The sequence below is a fragment of the Harpia harpyja genome, chromosome 6 (assembly GCF_026419915.1).
Source record: "Harpia harpyja isolate bHarHar1 chromosome 6, bHarHar1 primary haplotype, whole genome shotgun sequence".
NCBI lineage: Eukaryota > Metazoa > Chordata > Aves > Accipitriformes > Accipitridae > Harpia > Harpia harpyja.
The window spans coordinates 20367198-20387086 of NC_068945.1; the positions used below are offsets into that span (position 1 = coordinate 20367198).

At 41.2% G+C, this 19889-nt stretch overlaps 1 protein-coding gene across 4 annotated transcripts in view; it reads right to left on the reverse strand.

Annotated features, from left to right (window-relative positions):
• PTN (pleiotrophin) overlaps window positions 1–19889 on the reverse strand; it is an 80266-nt gene that overhangs the window by 13027 nt on the left and 47350 nt on the right. For 3 of the 4 annotated variants that reach the window (XM_052789884.1, XM_052789885.1, XM_052789882.1), the window contains exons 2-4: window positions 12602–12705; window positions 10933–11106; window positions 8458–8619 (exon numbers count right to left, since the gene is read on the reverse strand). In XM_052789884.1, coding sequence (XP_052645844.1) covers window positions 8458–8619; window positions 10933–11106; window positions 12602–12704 — 439 coding nt within the window. In that variant the 5' untranslated portion in view covers window position 12705. The remainder of the gene's footprint in view (window positions 1–8457; window positions 8620–10932; window positions 11107–12601; window positions 12706–19889) is intronic. The other variant, XM_052789883.1, reaches the window with a different exon arrangement.

The window sequence follows — 19889 nt, forward strand, 5'->3', positions numbered from 1 at the left end:
ACTTTGCTCTTCTGTTTGCTTCTTCGCATCTCCCTCTGGTACATTTGTACTGCTGCTTCTGTCGGGTGTGGACTTTCTTACTGTTCTTTGTCATGTTCTGTGCTCAGCACAAGAGGGACCCAGTCCCAGCCGGCTCTTCAGCCCTCTGTCTATGCTGTACAGAAGATCCCTCTTAATGCCAGCGAGACAGGTGCAGGCACAGACTGATACATTCAGAGTTCACTCTCTGCATTCACATGCCTGCAGGAGGCTGCTGAAAACAAAAAGTATTAATAATCCATTTGGAGTTTGGCATGTACCTCTACAGCAAAAAGATCACACATAGAGGCAGTTTATATGTCAAACTAATTTCTGTATTATATATAAATATATATATTATATATAAATAGTTTTTTAGCAGAAAGTTATTTGTGATAAACTGTGAATAGAGACCCTATTTTATTTAGTTAGTTTTTGAAAACCAGACACACACATTTCTCAGTTGTGCTTTCTGCATCTGCCCCAGAAGGAATCTACCCTCAGGGCACAGGACACAGGCTTGGCTTTGGTCAGTACTCCACACTCTGAAAAGTTGCCGGCAAAACTTTCACAGTAAGCACAGATAGAAGAAAAGATAGAGAGATAGTGACATGGAAAATGAGATGGAGGGATAAAGAAGGAGGAAAAAAGCTTGAAAGGAAAGGAAGTGAAGAAGTAGAAAAGGAAAGGAAAGGACAGAAAGGAAGGAACAGAGCTTTCTCTCTGTTTCACTGCTGGGAACAGTAATGAGTGTAAACATTTGCTGATGGCGTATCTTTTATCACAGCAAGTCCCACAGCTTCAGGCATTTTCATGGCTCAAGGGCACTAACTAACGCCAAGGAGGCTGGACTGCTCTTGCAAGCCAGGAAAGTGAGACAATGAGTATGTAACAGAATTGGCACACATGAGGCTATTTAAACTTTCACCCACAAACGTCTGTATTAAACCCTAGAAGAAACTCCTGCAGCCACAAGAGGGTTAAACAAGAACATTTGTCACATCCAGTTTTTCATCTTTTGGGCCAACACAGAAAAAAAAAATAATCTGAAATACAAACCAGGGGGTGAGAAAACACGGAGGCCTAGATTTCCCATGAAAATTCCCAACCTTTTCTTTTGAAAAACACCTGTAAAAGCTGCAGGACAACTAAAAACTGAAAAATACTTCTTTTTTTAAAAGACAAAATTCTTTCTGCCTCTTCTACAAGCACTTCATGCTCCCTGGAATCAGGGCTGTGTCAGTCAGATTGATATTATGTTATGATCTGATGATACATTCAAATTATTTATCCAAACAGTATAATTTTTCAAAGCAGTCTCAAGGAAGAACACAGTGCAAAGCCTCCAAGAAACATAAGGAAATGGAAGCAGAAAACACACCATTAAAGACATCCAAACTTTATTAGTTATCGACTGCACTGGCACCTTACTAGCAGCTTGAGGCTGGCCCACACTGTAACCATAATTGTGCTTATTTTTCTTATATGGCTTACTTTTGTTCCCACTTAAATGGAGAAAAACCTTATTTCCTCATGTTATGGCAGCAGGAGCCAAATCAGAGAGATGTGTCTCAGAGCCTAAAGTTTCTAGTGAGTTTTACTTCATCTTGGAATAACAAGCCTTGTCCTCAGACTAGCAAGGGGCACAGGGAAACACAACCAAGCTTTAGTAGCCAGTCTCACCCCTCCGGACCACTGTTTCTTCTCTTGGTTTTCATATTTCTCAGCTCCATAAGGCATAAATTATTCATGGAAAAACTGTCTCTCACAATGTTTATGCAGTGCTTAGTACAATGGCACTCTTTTTCAGCTGGGGCCTCTGGGCACTCATGCAATACAAATAATCATGACGATAGCAACAATAATAACAGCCAGCTATGCTGTTCCCACCGGGCATCCACTGCCAGTGTCTGCCCTGCAGAGCTCAGATCACTGTATTTCACTGCAGGCTCCTGGTCAGTGCCAGAGGCCATTCTTCAATAAACCTCTCTCATCCCTTAGAGCAAGAGAAAAACCTCCCCATTTTGCCTTTCAGGTTTTGTTTAACTATCACAGCTGTTTCCTAATACGAGAAAATCCCTCATTTTTATATCTAATTAGTTTGAGCAGATCCTATTATTATGCCTCCTGTAATACTAATTATTACGCTAGCTCCATGCCTGCACGACTAATGAGTTACATTAAAGATGGGGAATTCTGAAACCTGAAGAGGGAGATACAGCACGAGTGTGATGCCAAAACAGGAGACACCGGCATCTTTCAAACAAAAGAAAATCGTAGTCGTAACAAGTCATTTCTTCTCCCTGTGTCCCCTCCAGCTACTCTTTAGAAGCAGACATTTTATTGCTGTACAAAGGCAAAGTTGAGGGAGGGCACCCCAGAAAAAGCAAATTGTCCAACACGCAAAATGGAGTGGGCTGCAGGTGGTCCTTTTCGTCAGTGCAGCACCTAGTTTGCCCAAGCAATGAATAGGTGCATTATCAGGAGAGCAATTCGTTCAGACAACATCACTGTCAGCTCCTTGCAACAGCCAGCAGTCAAGTCATCCTGCCAAAGTGCAGTCAGTCTGTCCTGGCAGTGCACTGTGAGATGTCTTCTCTGGACATAGAAATCAAGGCTGCCACTGTAGTGCTGTTGTTTTCTGCTCCTGGCACCAAAGTAAGGACAAGGATATACCTGCTCATTAACAAAAGTCCAGCTCTTTGTTTTGACACTAAGCTCCCTAAGAAGACACAAGGTAAGTCAGTGTCAAACACTATCTTAAGTCCACTGACATTACTAACATCAAAACCAAAGACCCTAATTAAAGATTGCAGTGCAGGCACTCTCCTTGAAGTAAATCATCACATTCCGATAATTGTAATTGCAGACTAGGGTAAAAGGGAGCAGTAGCTACTAGTCAGAGCATGAAGCCAAGAGTCAACAGCACCTAGCTGAGTGCCTGGACCTGCCACTGACACTGTGTCAATGTGGAAAATCATTTTCCAACTTTCAATTATTACTTTTCTTTAAATTGTACTTCCCCAGCTCCAAGGAGTAATAGTAGGATTAGCTAATTGCTGCCTGTAAAGATTGCTAGATGAAAGAAACAATGTAGTGCAGATGATTTATATTTCACTAAACTTTTAAGTAAAGCTCTTCAAACAATATGGAAATTATTAAAAACACACAGACCGCAGTCTTTCCTCCACTGCAGCAGCACGCACACCGTGCCAAACACAGGGAACTGCACTGACACTTTGCTAGACCTTCAAATGCTACACCTGATCTGCATTACAGGAAAGAGATTACAGCCATTAACAACTCGGGTAGGTCTTGCCTCCATGTGAGAAACCTTTCCAAACACTGCGGATTGGAGGATGTGATCTGTGGATGCCACCTCAAAGACAACAGTGGTGTAAGCAGTGTTAATGTTTGCCAACCTTTGTTGGAATTGTTTTCCTATGTGGCAAGGACTGAGCTAAGCCAGGATAAAGTAACTCATAGATCAGATATACTGTAAATTGATAAAAAGTTGGAAAGGGAGATTTATTAAAAAGAACTAAAGCAAGCCAGGTGAAAAAGTTACCAGAAAGGAGCATAATTCAAAAAATGAAGGGTACATTGCAGAAAGAACAGGCAGACTGCTTATTCTATTTAATTTTATCTTAATCAGAAGAATAAATAGCTAAAAGTACAAGAGTTATGGGGAGAGAGAGAGGAAGAATGAGAGTGACAGAAAGAGTCAAAAAAGAAATAAAGCCTATCAGGCAACCCAGCTCAATAAAAATAAATTCCTCTTCTCTCAGCAGTTAAAGCAAAATGTTTCCTGAATCCTGACAATACCCCATTCTTTTACTTTCTGGCTGGCTGGAACCCGAACAACCATCAATCAAGTTTGGGTGGCCGTGAAGTAGGCCAGATGGACTATGTCGGAAGCGTCTTCTGCTCTTCAGTGCAAGTTGGCCATTAGAGCAGCCACTCGACAGAAGTGCCTGAGTCTTTCACATCTAAGATAGTTTAGGGGGACCTTGAACATATCCTAGCCTTGCAGACACTGATTAGAATATGCAATTGTGTGTGCTAGAGGAGAGGTGGCTGCCTCCACTGGGATTTTGTGATAAAAAATTATCCTTTCATCCTTTCCAGCCTTTGTGACAGGCTTTCTCATGACCTCATTTGTGTACTAAATACACAAACCATGGTGTCTGGGATATCACTGTCACGTTGCTGACAATCTCTCTGTCCAAATACACAATATTCAAGAACGAATGACAGTTTTCATCCTGTGTTAACTACATTTTAGCACAGCAGCCCAGGACCAACCTATTGTCTTCCAGTCTGAGAACACCTCAGCAAAGCTATGGAGAAAAGAGCTCATTAGAAATTCAGATAAAATTCGAATTGTTGATTCATCATCTGCTCTCCCCCTTAAATTCATTACACAGCAGAGTTTCTCTAATAATTCTCCTCTTGCAAGCAGTGAGATCCAAAATGACCAAATGTCACAGACTACAATCCATACTCAGAAGAAAAAATACTGAGACAGAGCAGTTGCTAATAAGGAAAAAATACAATTTTGTTGTTGTTGTTAGTTTCCAAAATAATGAGAGTGCTTCAAAGAGATTTTAAGGCTTTTCCATGAATGCTGACTAATGATAAAACAAATCCATAAGAACACTTAGATCACCAGTTTGTGAGACAGGCATTGATTCCCAAAGTTAATTAGTATCTCCTGGTTTAATTTAGCAGAAGTTTTGCCACAGCTCATAGAAGTTCCTGGAAAACCAAAATATACTTTTATCAGCAAATCTGCAAAATGATAACCCTTAGGATTTTTCTACAGGTATAATTTTCCTTTCTGTTAAGCATAGATCAAACGCCTATGAAACAGTAGTCATCTTTGAAAAAGTTAGGTGAGAGGAGGGGAGAGACACAGAATTCATACTATCAGCAAAGTTGCTGCACGTTCATGAGCCAGAAAGGTGGATAAGCAACAGGAGAGCAGCAGTTACAGATAACATCAATTTATTTGCATTTTTCTCAAAGAACAGAGAAGGTAAGGAGGAACTTCAGACACCAAGTCACACTAAGCAAATGTGTCACGTGAAACCCGATACACAATACTTCATTGGGCAAGCCTAGATGAAACAATCTGCCTTACCCACACACCTTCTTGGGTTCTTAACTAACCGGATTACTTAACTTTTTCAAAAAATTTAAGAGTTAGGGAGAATTGTGAAGGTCTCAGATAAAGATATCTACTCCACATGCAAACAGCGATCAAAAGAAAAACATATTTAGGTTATTTAGTGGCTGTAATGAACAATAAAGGAAGTATTACAACAATCTTTTCTTTTTCAACACAAATCTGTAGAGGACATGCTTGGAATACTGTGTACAGTCCAGTCTCTTAATCTCAAAAATGATTTTGTAATAATAGAAGGAATCTAGGTAAGTCCAGCAGAGAGTATTCTTGTCGTGGATAAATTGTTATACAACAAAATACTTAAGTCAGAGGTTTTAGCCTTAAAAGATGGCAAGTGACAAAAAGTAACAGAAGATATATAAAACTACAATTGATCGGAGAAGCTAAATAGGGGCCTTTACTCACCCCATTTACAATATGAAATCAAAAGGAAAAGTGATGGAATGGAGAGGTTACAAACACCACCTAATAGAAGGAAAATTTCAGCGCACAGGAAGGGGGTTAATCAGGAAAATCATGAAAACAGCCCTTTTTCTGAATATACTAGTATTTTTCAGTGCAATATTCTCAGTCAGTTCACATCTGCTTTTGGTACTCCCAACCTATCACTGTCAGAGATGTATTCAGTGATGCAGCTCTTGAAGCACACACCAGACAGAAAGGTAACCATTTAGCAGTAGGATGGACTCCTGTAGTCAATAAGCTCCTCACTTACTATTCTGCTGCCAGAGCTCCCAAATGCCAGAGAGCCACTGCCCTGCTACTCCAGGCAATCACAGTAGGAACCGACGGCACTCGATCAGCATTTACAGGTCTAGCTGCATATCAATACAGACCTTATGCAACACCGTGCCTCAGAAAAAATTGCTGCTTCCAAATAATGTATCATATGCTTTTTCTCTTGTAGTCTTGAGCTATTGATGCAAAGCTATATGTGAAAAGAGAGCCTGCAGTCTGTTCCAAGTGCTCAGACAATAATCTAGATCTTACTTCTCATCTCCAAAGAATTAATTTGAGTCCTACTCTAACTACAGATTGCATACAGCTTTATCTTTCCTTTATCTAGATGTGGGTGGGGACTTACCTCCAACCTGTAATTTTCTTCACCTCAGGAAGAAAACAAATATTCTTATTCCAGCTAACATGTCAGCACTCAGATATTTAATTCAGAAATAAAGTTCAGTAGGGCACAACATTTCACACAGGACTAATCTTCTTGACCTGATTTCTTACTCTAGTTCCTCCTACTGCTGCCAACACACTGTCTGGTGTAGCTCCCATGTAGTTATACCCACAGATCTGCAATATGGACTTCTTATCTTTAGCTCAGGGCCCAGGCAGGCTGCAAGCATGACTTCCATGTGTGTTGCTTCTACTAATGCCAACAGCAGATGAACGAGCAGGTGGCATGCAGGAAGATGCCGTGAGATTTCTAACGTAAATCAGGAGAGCACAATTTCTGCCCACAGTTATTATGATCACAAACCTAAGTTTGTACCTATTTCTCCTTTTGCATTCCTTCACATCAAATGAAGTCAGGTTTCCTAATTAAGTCAAACCACATAACTATGTTTGCTGCAGTCAGTCCCAATCCGAGTTTCAGTTTCAGTTATAACTCACTCATATCTAGAATCAGTTAAAGTTAACTCCAGTCCAGCAATTTTACAAGCTCTGCCTTTAAAACTATAGCTTGAAAACGACCCTGTACCACCCAACAGCATTGCTCTCACAAAACGATGCTGCATCAACGCTCTGCTTTGTCTCCCTCTCCCCTCTTCTGACAGCCATTGATAGAATATATTGACTCAGCGGGAGCAGAACAAGGCAGAGGAGTACTAGTCGCTCGAGCGGCAGAGACCTTCTGGCAGCACAATAGGAAGCTTCATTCAATAAACTCCCAAATGCCAGTTAGGCATGGAAACTTACTCAAAAAAAAACCCCAAAAACCCAACACAAAAAAGTCCTTCTCCCAAAACTAATAAGCAATAAAATCACACAGCTCAGAGCCCTTCCTGCATTCCCACCCAGTCACTTCCATCCCCAAATGAAGGTGTTTCTTGCTGCCAACTCAACCAAGTCAGCTGGTCTCTGAAAATCTAGTTGTATCCTTTCTGTTTCACAGCTTGTCATTATCTACACAGGTTCTAGACTCAGCACTTATCAGATAACTCCACGCATGATGTGCAAGTAAGACCAGTTACAGCTGTACTGACTGCAAAGCAGATGGATGCATGCACACACAGAGAAAGCATCTGTAACTTCATCAGACATGTCTGTGGTTGCACAAGCAGAGCAGGCCACCTGCAGGTACTCCTCAGATCAATGGTGCACCACCACCCACAATTTGAAAATTGCTCATCCCCATTGCACCTGTCACTCCTAATCACATTCATTTTTATAATTATCCAAGTATTCGGAGCCTGGAATGTGTTAAACCTAGCTGGTTTTAAGCAAATAAATGCCAGGGTAGCATGGCTTGTATAATCCACTTAAACACATTACTTCTGTATCTCAAACAAGATCTCACAGTTTTAGCTCTCACTAGAAATCATCCTACACAGATAACACCTGCTACTCCAACAAAAGACTACATGAAAAGGCTTTAATGATTAGAAAGAAAATAAGTTTGTCTAAGGGACATCTGGAAACACAAATGCAGGGCATATGCCTTTCTGTGTACTAGGAATTACACTGTCACTTGTAAGTGACGTAAGACGTATATATTCTGTACTCTCCTTCCTGCTATCTTTGAATAAAGAATATACAACCCCAAGAGTGCAGAATATCTACATATTTCAGCATGCAGTGAGCAGAACATCCCTTCAATACTACCTATCCAGAAGGAAAGTAGTCCTTTTTTCAACTAGTCATTATTTGATACCAAACAAAAGGTATCTTTATCAGGAGACATTTTTGCATGTTGTTATTGGTCTGTTCCTATCAACAGGTGACTTATGAAAAGTATCTGTACTCTGGAAGTCACATCAGCAAACTGGTAGCAGTACAGGTCATCTAAGGTTAAAATTGGAGCTCTAATCTTCAGCTTACCTCTTGTGTGTGAGACTGCCCTGATTATACTACGCAGGAATATTGTCTGCCTGACCACTGAGAGATAGGAGCAGTGCAGAACTGAGGAAAGGCCACGAAAGTACAATCTCCTGTACTACTGAGTTCCCACTGAAGCACATGTGACATCACAAATCCAGTGATTTAAATGAAGTGGTGTGCAGCTTTCAGTAAATGGAATTTACCTTGAGGTTTGGGTTTGGTAAGCTTCCCACAGGGCTTTGAGATCGTGACAGTCTTCTGGCAGTCAGCATTATGAAGGGCTCTCTTTAGGTTCCCGGTTCGAGTCTTCAAGGCAGTATTCAAGTCACATTCTCCCCAGGCCTGGAACTGGTATTTGCACTCTGCTGCAATAAGTAAATAAATGGCAATAGTTAAACCAGAATGACTGAGTGTGAAAACAAAAATGTTATGAGTCTAATAGGATATCACGGACAGCCAGTGCTTGTAGACAAAAGGATCATGCAACTGAAGAAAGGAATCCCAAGAAAAATTTAAAGATAATTTGGAGTGATAATTGCAGTCTCTCCCCCAAAAAAACCCCTTTAAAGTGGAATCCTCTTGCTTTTGCATGAATATTATATTATTGTCACATAAAAGAAAATGCATACAACTATGAAGATAGACAATAAATTAAAAAAAAAAAAAACCAAACAACAGCAGTGGGAAATGTCATTCACATTCTGTATGGTTGTTCTTCCATTTGTGCAATGACAAAGGTTACCAAATAAGGAGTGAATAGTTTCAAGAATGCATGCACAACTATGAACTTGTCAAGTCTGAAACTGCTGCACTGATTGCCTTGGTAAGGTCACAATGATGTCAAACCCATACAAGCAGTTTACTAGAAAAAAAGCCAAGTTTGCAAGACTAATCAGATCTGAGTCCTTGACAGACATCTTGTCCAGGACAGATCTGACATAATCTTTCTGAACTGTTATAGATGAACCTTCTGAACTGAATAATATAGATGAAATACACTGGTATTCATTCACTCCTTTCAATGCACACATTGGTAGCCACCTATGCTCCACGCTGCAAATCGCACATTGCAAGGTCACGTAGAGGCTATAGTAACCATCACAGAGATTCACAGTTGTGAGAGAACACACAACACTTACTTGCTGCCGTAAATAGGGTTGTACACCACAGGAAAGAAGATTTAAACACACTGCTGGAACACTGAGTTAACAGTAAGTAGGTTACATGGACTCTCTGCAGAGGAGCTGCTTTGTTCTGAAGAAGCTGCCTTTTGATGCCTTACATGTTCTAGCTGCAATGAACTTGAAAGGGACAACCAGGTGATCAGGCCCAGTCAGCATAAGTTCATGAAAGGCAGGTCCTGCTTGACCAACCTGATCTCCTTCTGTGACCAGGTGACCCGCCTAGTGGATGAGGCTGTGGATGTTGTCTACCTGGACTTAAGTAAGGCCTTTGGCACTGTCTCTCATGGCATACTCCTTGAGAAGCCGGTGTCTCATGGCTTAGACAAGTGTACTCTTAGCTGAGTGAAAAACTGGCTGGATGGACGAGCCCAGAGGGTTGTGGTGAATGGAGTTAAATCCAGTTGGTGGCAGGTCACAAGCGGTGTTCCCCAGGGCTCAGTATTGGGGCTGGTTCTGTTTAATATCTTCATCAATGATCTGGATGAAGGGATTGAGTGCACCCTCAGCAAGTTTGCAGATGACACCAAGTTGGGAGGGAGGGTTGATCTGCTCGAGGGTAGGAAGGCTCTACAGAGGCATCTGGACAGGCTGGATCGACGGGCCGAGGCCAATTGTATGAGGTTCAGCAAGGGTCAGTGCCAGGTCCTGCACTTGGGTCACAACAACCCCATGCAGCGCTACAGGCTTGGGGAGGAGTGGCTGGAAAGCTGCCTGGCAGAAAAGGACCTGGGGGTATTGGTCGACATCTGGCTGAATATGAGCCAGCAGTGTGCCCAGGTGGCCAAGAAGGCCAACGGCATCCTGGCCTGTATCAGAAATAGTGTGGCCAGCAGGAGCAGGGAAGTGATTGTTCCCTCTGTACTCAGCACTGGTGAGGCTGCACCTTGAATCCTGTGTTCAGCTTTGGGCCCCTCACTACAAGAAAGACATTGAGGTGCTGGAGTGTTTCCAAAGAAGTGCAACGAAGCTGGTGAAGGGCCTAGAGCACAAGTCTTATGTGGAGCAGCTGAGGGAACTGGGGTTGTTTAGCCTGGAGAAAAGGAGGCTGAGGGGAGACCTTATTGCTCTCTACAGCTGCCTGAAAGGAGGTTGTCGGGAGGTGGGTGTCAGTCTCTTCTCCAAGTAACAAGTGATAGGACAAGAGGAAATGACCTCAAGTTGTGCCAGGGGAGGTTTAGATTGGATATTAGGAAAAATTTATTTACTGAAAGCTTTGTCAGGCATTGGAACAGGCTGCCCAGGGAAGCGGTTGAGTCACCATCCCTGGAGGTATTCAAAAAGCGCGTACACAAGGCATTTCAGAACATGGTTTAGTGGGCATGGCTGATGGTTGGACTTTATGATCTTGAAGGTCTTTTCCAACCTAAATGATTCTATGAAATACAGAAGTAGCCCCTTCACCAGGACATTTGCAGACCTAAGCAGAAAATACAGGCTTCCTTCTCCACACCTAAGTAAAAACCAAAGCAAATCCCTTGAGAGCGCAATGCTTACCTCCAAATTGCTTCTTCCAGTTGCAGGGAATCTTACACTTCTGAGTCTTGGTGGTTTGTTTGCACTCAGCTCCAGTGCGAGTGCCCTCACGCGTCCCCAGGCCACAGTCACCGCTGGTGGGCACGCAGATGCTCCACTGCCATTCCCCACAGTCAGACTTCTTCGCCTTTTTCTCTGGATGAAGACAAGGAACCAAACCCAAGCAAGAGAAGTGGTCAGTACCCAGAGCCTATGGAGGAGTTCCCTCAACTTAACTACACAGTCACAGAGTGAATAAGGGAGACATTCATAAAACAATTGCTTCAAAAGCAAAAGGTCTGGCATCCTCTTTGCAGTTCTGCAGAGACAGGTCAGCCTCTTTGACTCCAAAGCAGGGTGCGTTATTCAAATTCAGTCCCACTACCATGTCTACTAGTCCACTTAGCTATTCTCAAGTGAATTCTCATCTTCAAAATGAGGAGTCATCTAGAAACCCCCAGGGATCACCGACCAAAATATGCAGGAGGGCTCACTCAGAAAGGACACTCCTCTGCCTCCAGTAGCTGATGGCATGCAAATATTTTCAGTTCCAACTGAAGCACTACACACTACACAGATTAGAAATGTACGTGTTGACATTGTGTATCAGAGGATTTGAGCACCTCCAGGGAACAGCTGTGGGATACAAACTTCTCATTTAGTATACCATGCCACATTTTATGTCAGAATATGACCAAAACTCCAAAGGGGAAGAAAAAACTACACGGAGAACTGTACTCAAAATGCTGTTAATACAGGTGGGTTTGCTGGTCAGGGGTGTAAGTAATGATCATGATTTCATTTAGATCCTTATACCCAAGGCTGATGAGAAAAGACAGCAATGTTATCAAACCCAAAGGTTCACAAAAATAATTAGTTAGGCCCCCAAAACATCACAACTTTAAATAACCTTATATAAAATTATTTTCCTTCTAGCTCTTGTATATTTATGTTCACATTTTCTCATATTTCCATACAGCCACAATGGTTAGAAACACCTTTGGTTTTTTAATGGGAACACCAATTCTGATAGACTCATATTAACTGGTGTGTAAGTAGCCTGTAAATAATAAGACCTTAAGAAAAACACCAAAAGATGTGTTCCCTAAAAAATGTCAAAACTGGGTTTGATAGATATGAATTTTCCACCCCAGGCCTGTCTCTCCTATAATGAGCTCTGAGTTCATCACTGACAGAAAGCAATTACCGCTGGATGTCTGGCTGTCTATCTGCAGCAGGGAGTTCAATTCTTTGTCGGAGGATTTCCACATCACACAACATTGGCGTAGCGTTGTCACATACAACACTGAACGAGCGACGTGATAACTACTCTTTCATCACTCCTGTTTGGTTCTCCTTAAGTCAAGCATGAACCTATTCCCAGAGCAAACTTTAAGCTGCCTTGCAATACCCACTCTGTGATAAGCTAAGGACTCCGGTCTCCGGGGCTGTTAAGCTGCCAGCTTTCACGGAAACTACTTTCTGTTTTCCTATTTAACACAGAACAACATGTCACAGCCACAAATCCCTACCCTGTATGTCAAAAGGTTAACGAATGACCTGAATTTTATAACAAAACCAGAGGCATTTGACATTCTCCCACACATGCAATCTATCTTGGGGATTAACTCTGAATTACACTGGACCTTACCTGGTTTCTCTTTTTTGCCAGCCTCGGTGGTACTCACAGCTGCCAGAATGAAAACAAGTGCCAGGAGGGCAGCTCTGAACATTCGACGTTGCTGTTGTTGCATTCTGGGGATTAATGAGAGAGAGAGAGAAAAAAAAGGCCGGTTAGACTGTAAAAGGTGGAACCCCATCTAAAGTGTAGCTCCAGTATTTTTGGGAAGCTGTGCTTCAGGGCCACAAGACACAAGCAGGTCAAACATAATGAGCCAGTGGCAGAATGGGCAATTATCTTCATTCCAGAGAGAATACAAAGATTTTTAACAATTATTTTCCAGCCTGTGTACCAAGTCCCTGATCTACATCGCTGATGTTACGGATGAGTTTTGCCACAGAAAATTCAGAAATTATTGCTCATCTTCTAGAAACCTGTCAGAGAATCAAGGCTCCTGATGGGCCTGGAACTTCTCTCTTCTTTCCTGACCTCTGGCAGTGATTTATTGTGTAAAACTAAACATAACATGTACTTTGTATTTCAGCTTACCCATTCATATGAAGTAGGGAATGCTACGCTGTCCACCTTGCAAGGGTTCAAATTCTTATTAGGCTTACCTGACATCCGAAAAGAGCTTCTTCCATGAAAACTTATATAGGTAATATGTGATTTATTACCTTAATTGTCATTGGCATGTTGCTACCTACCTTTTCCTTCCCCTCCAATTAGTGTCTCTTCCTAATATAAATTAAGCTAATTGCCTGAAATGCAAAATGGGCAGAGAGATAGGACTTGCACACACAGCTAGAGGCTATCCATAGCATGCTACTGAACCCCAAATCTGGATTCGAGAAGCCAATATTCAAATATAAAAAGGAATTAAAAACATTTGCTTGGTGGTGAAGCATCAGTTATTAGCCAATTGCCAAAAGTCATTCAGAGCTGCCCAATTTCAATGGCTTACACACATATTCCCTTTCCCTTTGCTATAATTTGCATTGTCTCATTTTGGCATTGTTTATTGGAAAGCAGGGCCATAAGAAATATATATGTTAAAAATAAGCAACCTCCCCATTTCCCAGGCACACCTCTCTAGTACATGGCCGGGTACCAAGACAGTGGACTAGAGATTGCTTGGATGGAAAGTTTCTCCAGCTTTTTTTTTTTTTTTTTCCCCCTCCAACCAGGGCCCATGACATTCATGCTACACCAGCCTCTGAGGAGGTGTCAACAGTGCTAGCCACTAAGGCGGCCTTAAAAACTCAACTACATTGATGTTACAGAGAGTTTAGAGGCAACCTGATCTCATTTTGCTGAGCACAGCAATCTTAGGGGAGAACTAATTCTCACCATGAACAAAGAACGAAATGTATTTGAAATTTAATTTGGCAGTCCTCAGTATTCCCTGCTGGCAACCTCTTGCTCAAAAGCAACATAATTGTAATTGACATGGAAAACAGGAGAGGAATCCCAAACACAGAGACTTTTAAGTATCCAGCTTTAATGTCATGCTAGAAGCCAGATGAGAAAACTTAATAGTTTTGTTGAAATAAAGTTCATGTGAAGACTGCAAGAGACCTGGCATTCAAATCTCTGAAAGAGCTGTGTCATTAGCGCCAGTTTGGTTTACTCCAAAAGAAAGTACCATTTCCCGTCATGAAGAAAGGACCACCAGTATTTCCAGTGAACTCAGAGCCCAGAGCTAGAGCACACGAGTGCTGCGTGAGCTTGGGTTTGTTTTTTCCTTTCTTCTGCTACATGTTTCCACTTAAAGCCTCTCATGTTTTACAGGAAATGAAATAAACAAAATAAAATAAGCAATAAAAAAAATAAATATGCAACCTGACTTTTTATTCATCTTACTTCAAACTGGTTCTCCATAATCAAACACAGCTGCAATACTGTTAAAACACAAAACTTTCCCCCTCAGCCCCTTTCCCTTGGAGAAACTTCACCACCAGTAGCATCGCACATCACCTCACATCCCATTTTCACCACATTTTATCTTCTTGCTTCCTGTCGTCCAAATGACTCACCAGAATCTAATCCCTCGTTGAAGGAGGGAGTTAAGAGCTTGTGTGGAAACACATATGGAAAGAGAGATAAATACCTCCATGATCTCAAGCCACCGTCCCAGCGTGCTGTCGGGGGGTGTCAGAAGCTGAAGCAAGGCAGCACCAGTGGGTTTGCTGCACAGGATGTCACCGCACGCAAGGGACGCCCGCAGTGGGCTTGGGGCTCCCTCCTCCATCCCTGCTGCCCGCCCCAGGGACCTGGGATGTGGTCACACATACTCCACGGGCTGCTGGCACTCACCAGGAGCCACGGATAACTGTCTGTAGGGAAGCTGCCTTATATTAAGTTGACAGAGACTCAAATTCAAATCTGATCGACATTATTTTCAGCAAAACAGGCAGGGAAAATAGTTGGGTTTTGGAGTCTGAAATGTTCCAGAAGCCCTACAAACAAAACCCCACGGAGCCTTAATATTGCATGTTTTCCTAAGACTCCAGGTCTTCCTACAGCCAAAACACTTGCCAAGTTGTCTAAGGCAAACACTCAACCTGCAGAGAGAGATACATATATCCCTCTGGCAGAGAGAGCCAGGCTGCTTCCTGAAGTGCCTTTCCTATTAATTACCATCAAGTGAAAAGACATGCTGTACAGATGGAGGCCTTGCCTCACACCACACCAACACCTTGAGTTTGATTTAATCAGTATGACTACAGAAAACTGCATAATTGTTTTGCACATGATAGACCAGCAAGGGCCGGTGCTCCCACAAAATTACAGCCAGCCAATAAACAGTACCAATTAAATATTAGATTTTTTTTTTCAGAAGGCCAAAAAATCTGACCTATCAGTTATCATTTGAGTTCAATCTTCAGTTTTCCTTGCAAATATTTCAGCTGGCCATTAAAAAGATGGATGAAGAGAAGAACTTGTCAGACTGGACTTGGTTTTGAAAACAATATATTCCACTGAAAATAACTTTGTCTTTTTTGGTTTCTTTTTTTGAAATTCAAAGGTGACAATTTTTCCTTTTCATTAGATTCTGTGATAACATATCCAGTTCAACCTTTAATTTAAAGAACTGCCAAAACTACTAATAGCAGTGAAAAATCAAGTGTTTCACGATATGCAAAATGGACTCCTCCTCGACATTTTGATTTTTGTAACGAGCCTTCTATCTACATCAATGGTAACAAGTAAATCGTGTCATAAAGGGAAAGTATTTCTAAAATCCTGTATGACAGCTCCTAAAGAGAGCAAGACAGCAGCATTTAAACAAATGGAAGTGGCATTTACAACCAACAGAAAGAGACAAAAACAAAAGTGAAGGAAGAAAGAGAGACATTTGGGGTGGGGGGAGCCCCAGGAAACTTCAGAAGATATAAAAGGTGAAGAGAGAGAGTTTAGAACAGTTTAATGGTAAGGTGGAACAAGATCAAAAAAAGAGAGTGAGTAATCATGAAAGAGCACCGAAACAGGAATGAGAGAAGAGAGAAGTAGTTAATGATGGTGGAACACTAAAACAGAGACTGTTAGGAAAACATGAAGTGTGTAACGAGGTGAGAAGTGAAGCCCAGCTGAAAAGCACCATAGCAAGTAGCTTCTCCCAACAAAAATGAGATACAGGAATTACTTCAGTCTTACAGTTGACTTCACAGTCAATCTCTGCTTGGGAGTAAAAAAATGAAAGGAAAGTTAAAAAATGGCAGGCAATCAGAAAATTAATGAGTTCATCAACCATCCGTCCATGGGTTCAATTGCATGTTGAGCACCCGAAAGAGAGTCAGGCAGAAGTCACACTACGGCTGCAGTTTGAAGGACCTTCTGAGTGGATCTTGAGCCTCCCATTCCAAATCCCTCACTGCCCCCAACCTGATTTTACAATCACACTCATCTCTCCTGACCGTGATTCATTAAGTCATTCGCTTGCTGTGATGAGTACAGTCCACATGCCTAAGTGTACCAACTGCTTTGGGAAATACCTATCCTATGGACTGCAGCACACAAATCCCAGCTCTACCAGAGACCCAAACCAGTATCTACATAGCATCGCACAGTAGCACGCAGAAACTTCCATATGGGTCCAGAAACGCTACAGAAACTTTCATGCAGTGCCAGGCTTTGTCTAACAGCCCAAGAGAAAGTTTACTCCTTCCAACCCAAGACCCTGCAAATGCAGCTTGCTTCCTTCATACCAAAGCTGGCAGCCCCAGGCAGCCCAGGTGTTTTCGTGCGGTGCTCCTTAGACCTTTGGATCTCAGTTCGTGCGAGTCAAGCTCGCTGGAGCAACTCTGCACTCATACAATTAACTCGTAGACAGGTTCTCCATTTCTCACACCTGAAGAAGTCTTTCCTGAACACAAGCATCCAGAATAAACCAGACAATTTCAGATGAAGCTCTATCAGTGAGCAAGTGTTTATTTTTCCTAGCCTTACTGAAGCTAGCATATGCAGTACATCCTAGGATCACATATGCCTTTTGCAGGTGGCTTTTTTGCTGTTAATAACTATTACTCACAAGCCCTTCCCTTCATCTGTTCTTTCTAAAGCAACTGGCAAGGTCCCAGATTATAAAAGCAAGTATTTTATTATTAGTCCATATGAGAGTAATCTCCCACTCTGAACTATCAGGTTTTCTCACAATTTAACCCATCTATATCCTCCAGCTCTTCCAGTATAATATGCCAAGCATCAGCTGTGTTGATAATGCTGCTACCCTGTATTTATTGCAATACTGTATGTATTGCCATCACTAATGACAGGCCATGGGCTTTGTAGTGAGTTTGCAAGGCCTCAGGACTGAGGCTTGTCGAGGCTCGCTCTGCCTGAGCTTTCTTTGGCCTGTCCGCAGCTTCATCACATTTGGGTTAGCTGCAACAGCAATTTTTCTAATTGATCAGCTAGCCACGGCCAATTTGATTTACTTTTCTTTGGCATTGTATGGAGCTACCCAGGTTTTACAAGTCTATTATAATAATGTACTATAGAGAAATACAGGACTGGTATCTTAGCAAAGCTCTTGAGATGTGTAGACACAGGATGCAGTGTAGAGGAGTACACGTACAGGAGATACAAGATGGGGCACAGGCTTGACAATGCAGACCCCCCCAGCTATAAACAACTCACCCATGGTCAGATAAAGAAACGCAGACCTGGAGCTGGACAAAACTGGATATAGGAGTAAGAAAGAGAACACAGAAATAGTTTCCAACATACCTAAAAGGCGCCATATATAGTAAGTTTGGATATAACATAGAGCTGCAGACGAATGAAGAAAGAGAAAGGCATAAAAGCATGTTAGCAAACATAAAAGAACCAACCCCAAGTTGATCCTAAGGTGAGGAAGAAAAAACCATGAACATGAACATCCTCCTGGCCAAGGACCCCAGGTGATGACAAGTCACCATAACCATCCCCACCACCAACACCATAACGAAACCACCAACCTGAGGGCCAAGAGGAGCTAGGGAAGGGTCAGCACAACATAAGGAAAAGCAGTTGAATCTAAGTGTATGTATAACCATTTTAACTGTGGTGGTGGTATTGTTGTTATTTTTATAATAAGAACATCTGCATAGACATTCTTTTCTGTAATAATTACATCTACACTAATAATGATTCTTGGATTAGACTGTTAAGATTTCAATTACACTAACAATAATTTTTTTTACTTTATATAAATATATATAAAAGGTATGGTTCCTCTTTGCCCATAAACAGTATTTTGAGCATAATTATGACTCCCAGCTTTGTCTTTTAGTACACTATCATTTTCATCCCATGATCATGAATAAATAAAATGCATCCCAAAAGCAGACTTAAGAAATTCCTACAGCCCATTATTTCTTTTCACAACACTGCTCATTTTGGGTCCTCTTTAAGCTCCTTACCCATGTTAGAACTACCTTTTGCATTAATCCTTCTGTTTTTCCTGCTTGAATGAATAATTTTTCATCAAGTCCCACAACAAATACTTTAATAAATTACAGTTTGATTAGTCCCAGATTAGTCACATCTACAAAATCAGTTTTTAAATGAGCTAGTTTGGGAGATCAGTCTCCTTACAGTAAACACATGCTGTGTTTAATGAAACTTAACATTTACCTCCACTTCCTAAATTATTCTCTTATTTGAAATACATTCTATTTTGCAGTCCATCGAGGGCAGATGAACATGTCTGCAGTTACCGGGATCTGTTTCTTTCCCCCTTCTTAAATATAAATATTATATTTGCTATGCTCCAGTTGTACAACAGCAGGAAGTATTTGATGCATGTTTTAACAGTCTTAATAAATCTGAAATACTAAGTGCCATTTTTACAGTACCCTGAGATAGAAACACACAGTTTTCTCTGTAAAAGAGAAGTTAAGAGCATTCAGCTCTTAGGAGTTTGACCTCTGTAACACTTGCAGAAACTTCTGCTTCTCCAGGTCTCTTTCTCATTCATCACCTCTTGCATGCCCTTATGTCCTACCTGATCTCCCATATTGAAAACCAAGTGCTCAAGCACTTCTGGAGCCAGACCTTTATGAACTGTAATCTTCCAAGTGTAAAATGTTCCCCCTTCCCTTGCACACATACACATTTCCTTTGTTGTCTCTATTTGCAAGACTAGGGGAAAAAAAAATTAAAAAAAAAAAAAAAATCTAGATTTGCTTTTCATTTCCTTTGCAAGATTTAAGTCAGCTTAGTTTTTGGTGAGTCTCAGCAATCTGCCACTTCTGGACTTCCAATACACTACTTTCTTGGATCATCGATACCATTTTCTTAAATTCCTGCAAGCTCCTGATAGCACTTTAGTGGGCTGATCCTCAGTTAGATTTGGAATTCCTCTCTACAGGCTTTTTTTCCCCTCTTTTTTTCTTGAGGAAACAAATTTCAATTTTTTTTTTTTTTACTTTAATACAAAGAGATTTGAAACAATTATTTATTAAAAATCTTGCATTGGTCTAACACACATCACCAGTTTACTTAATTTCTTAAAAATCAACTTTTAAAATTTAAAATCTTAATTAGATTTATGTTCATGATCCTATGTAATACAAACTGAATCAGCTTGTTAACACTTGATGCAAGTGGCTATTTTTAAGGATGAGCTTTAAGGATGAGCTGTAAGGTCATACTGAATTAAATTAAAATAGCATCAACTTTTTATAGTCCTATGGTAGGTAGTGAAGAAATCACATCCACAAATAATTAGCCCCTATTATTATTAGCACCATTTACCTTCCAATATAAATTTGGAAAGATAAACCCTTCTATAATGAGAGATCTACTTCTAACTAAATTCACATCCAACTTTGGG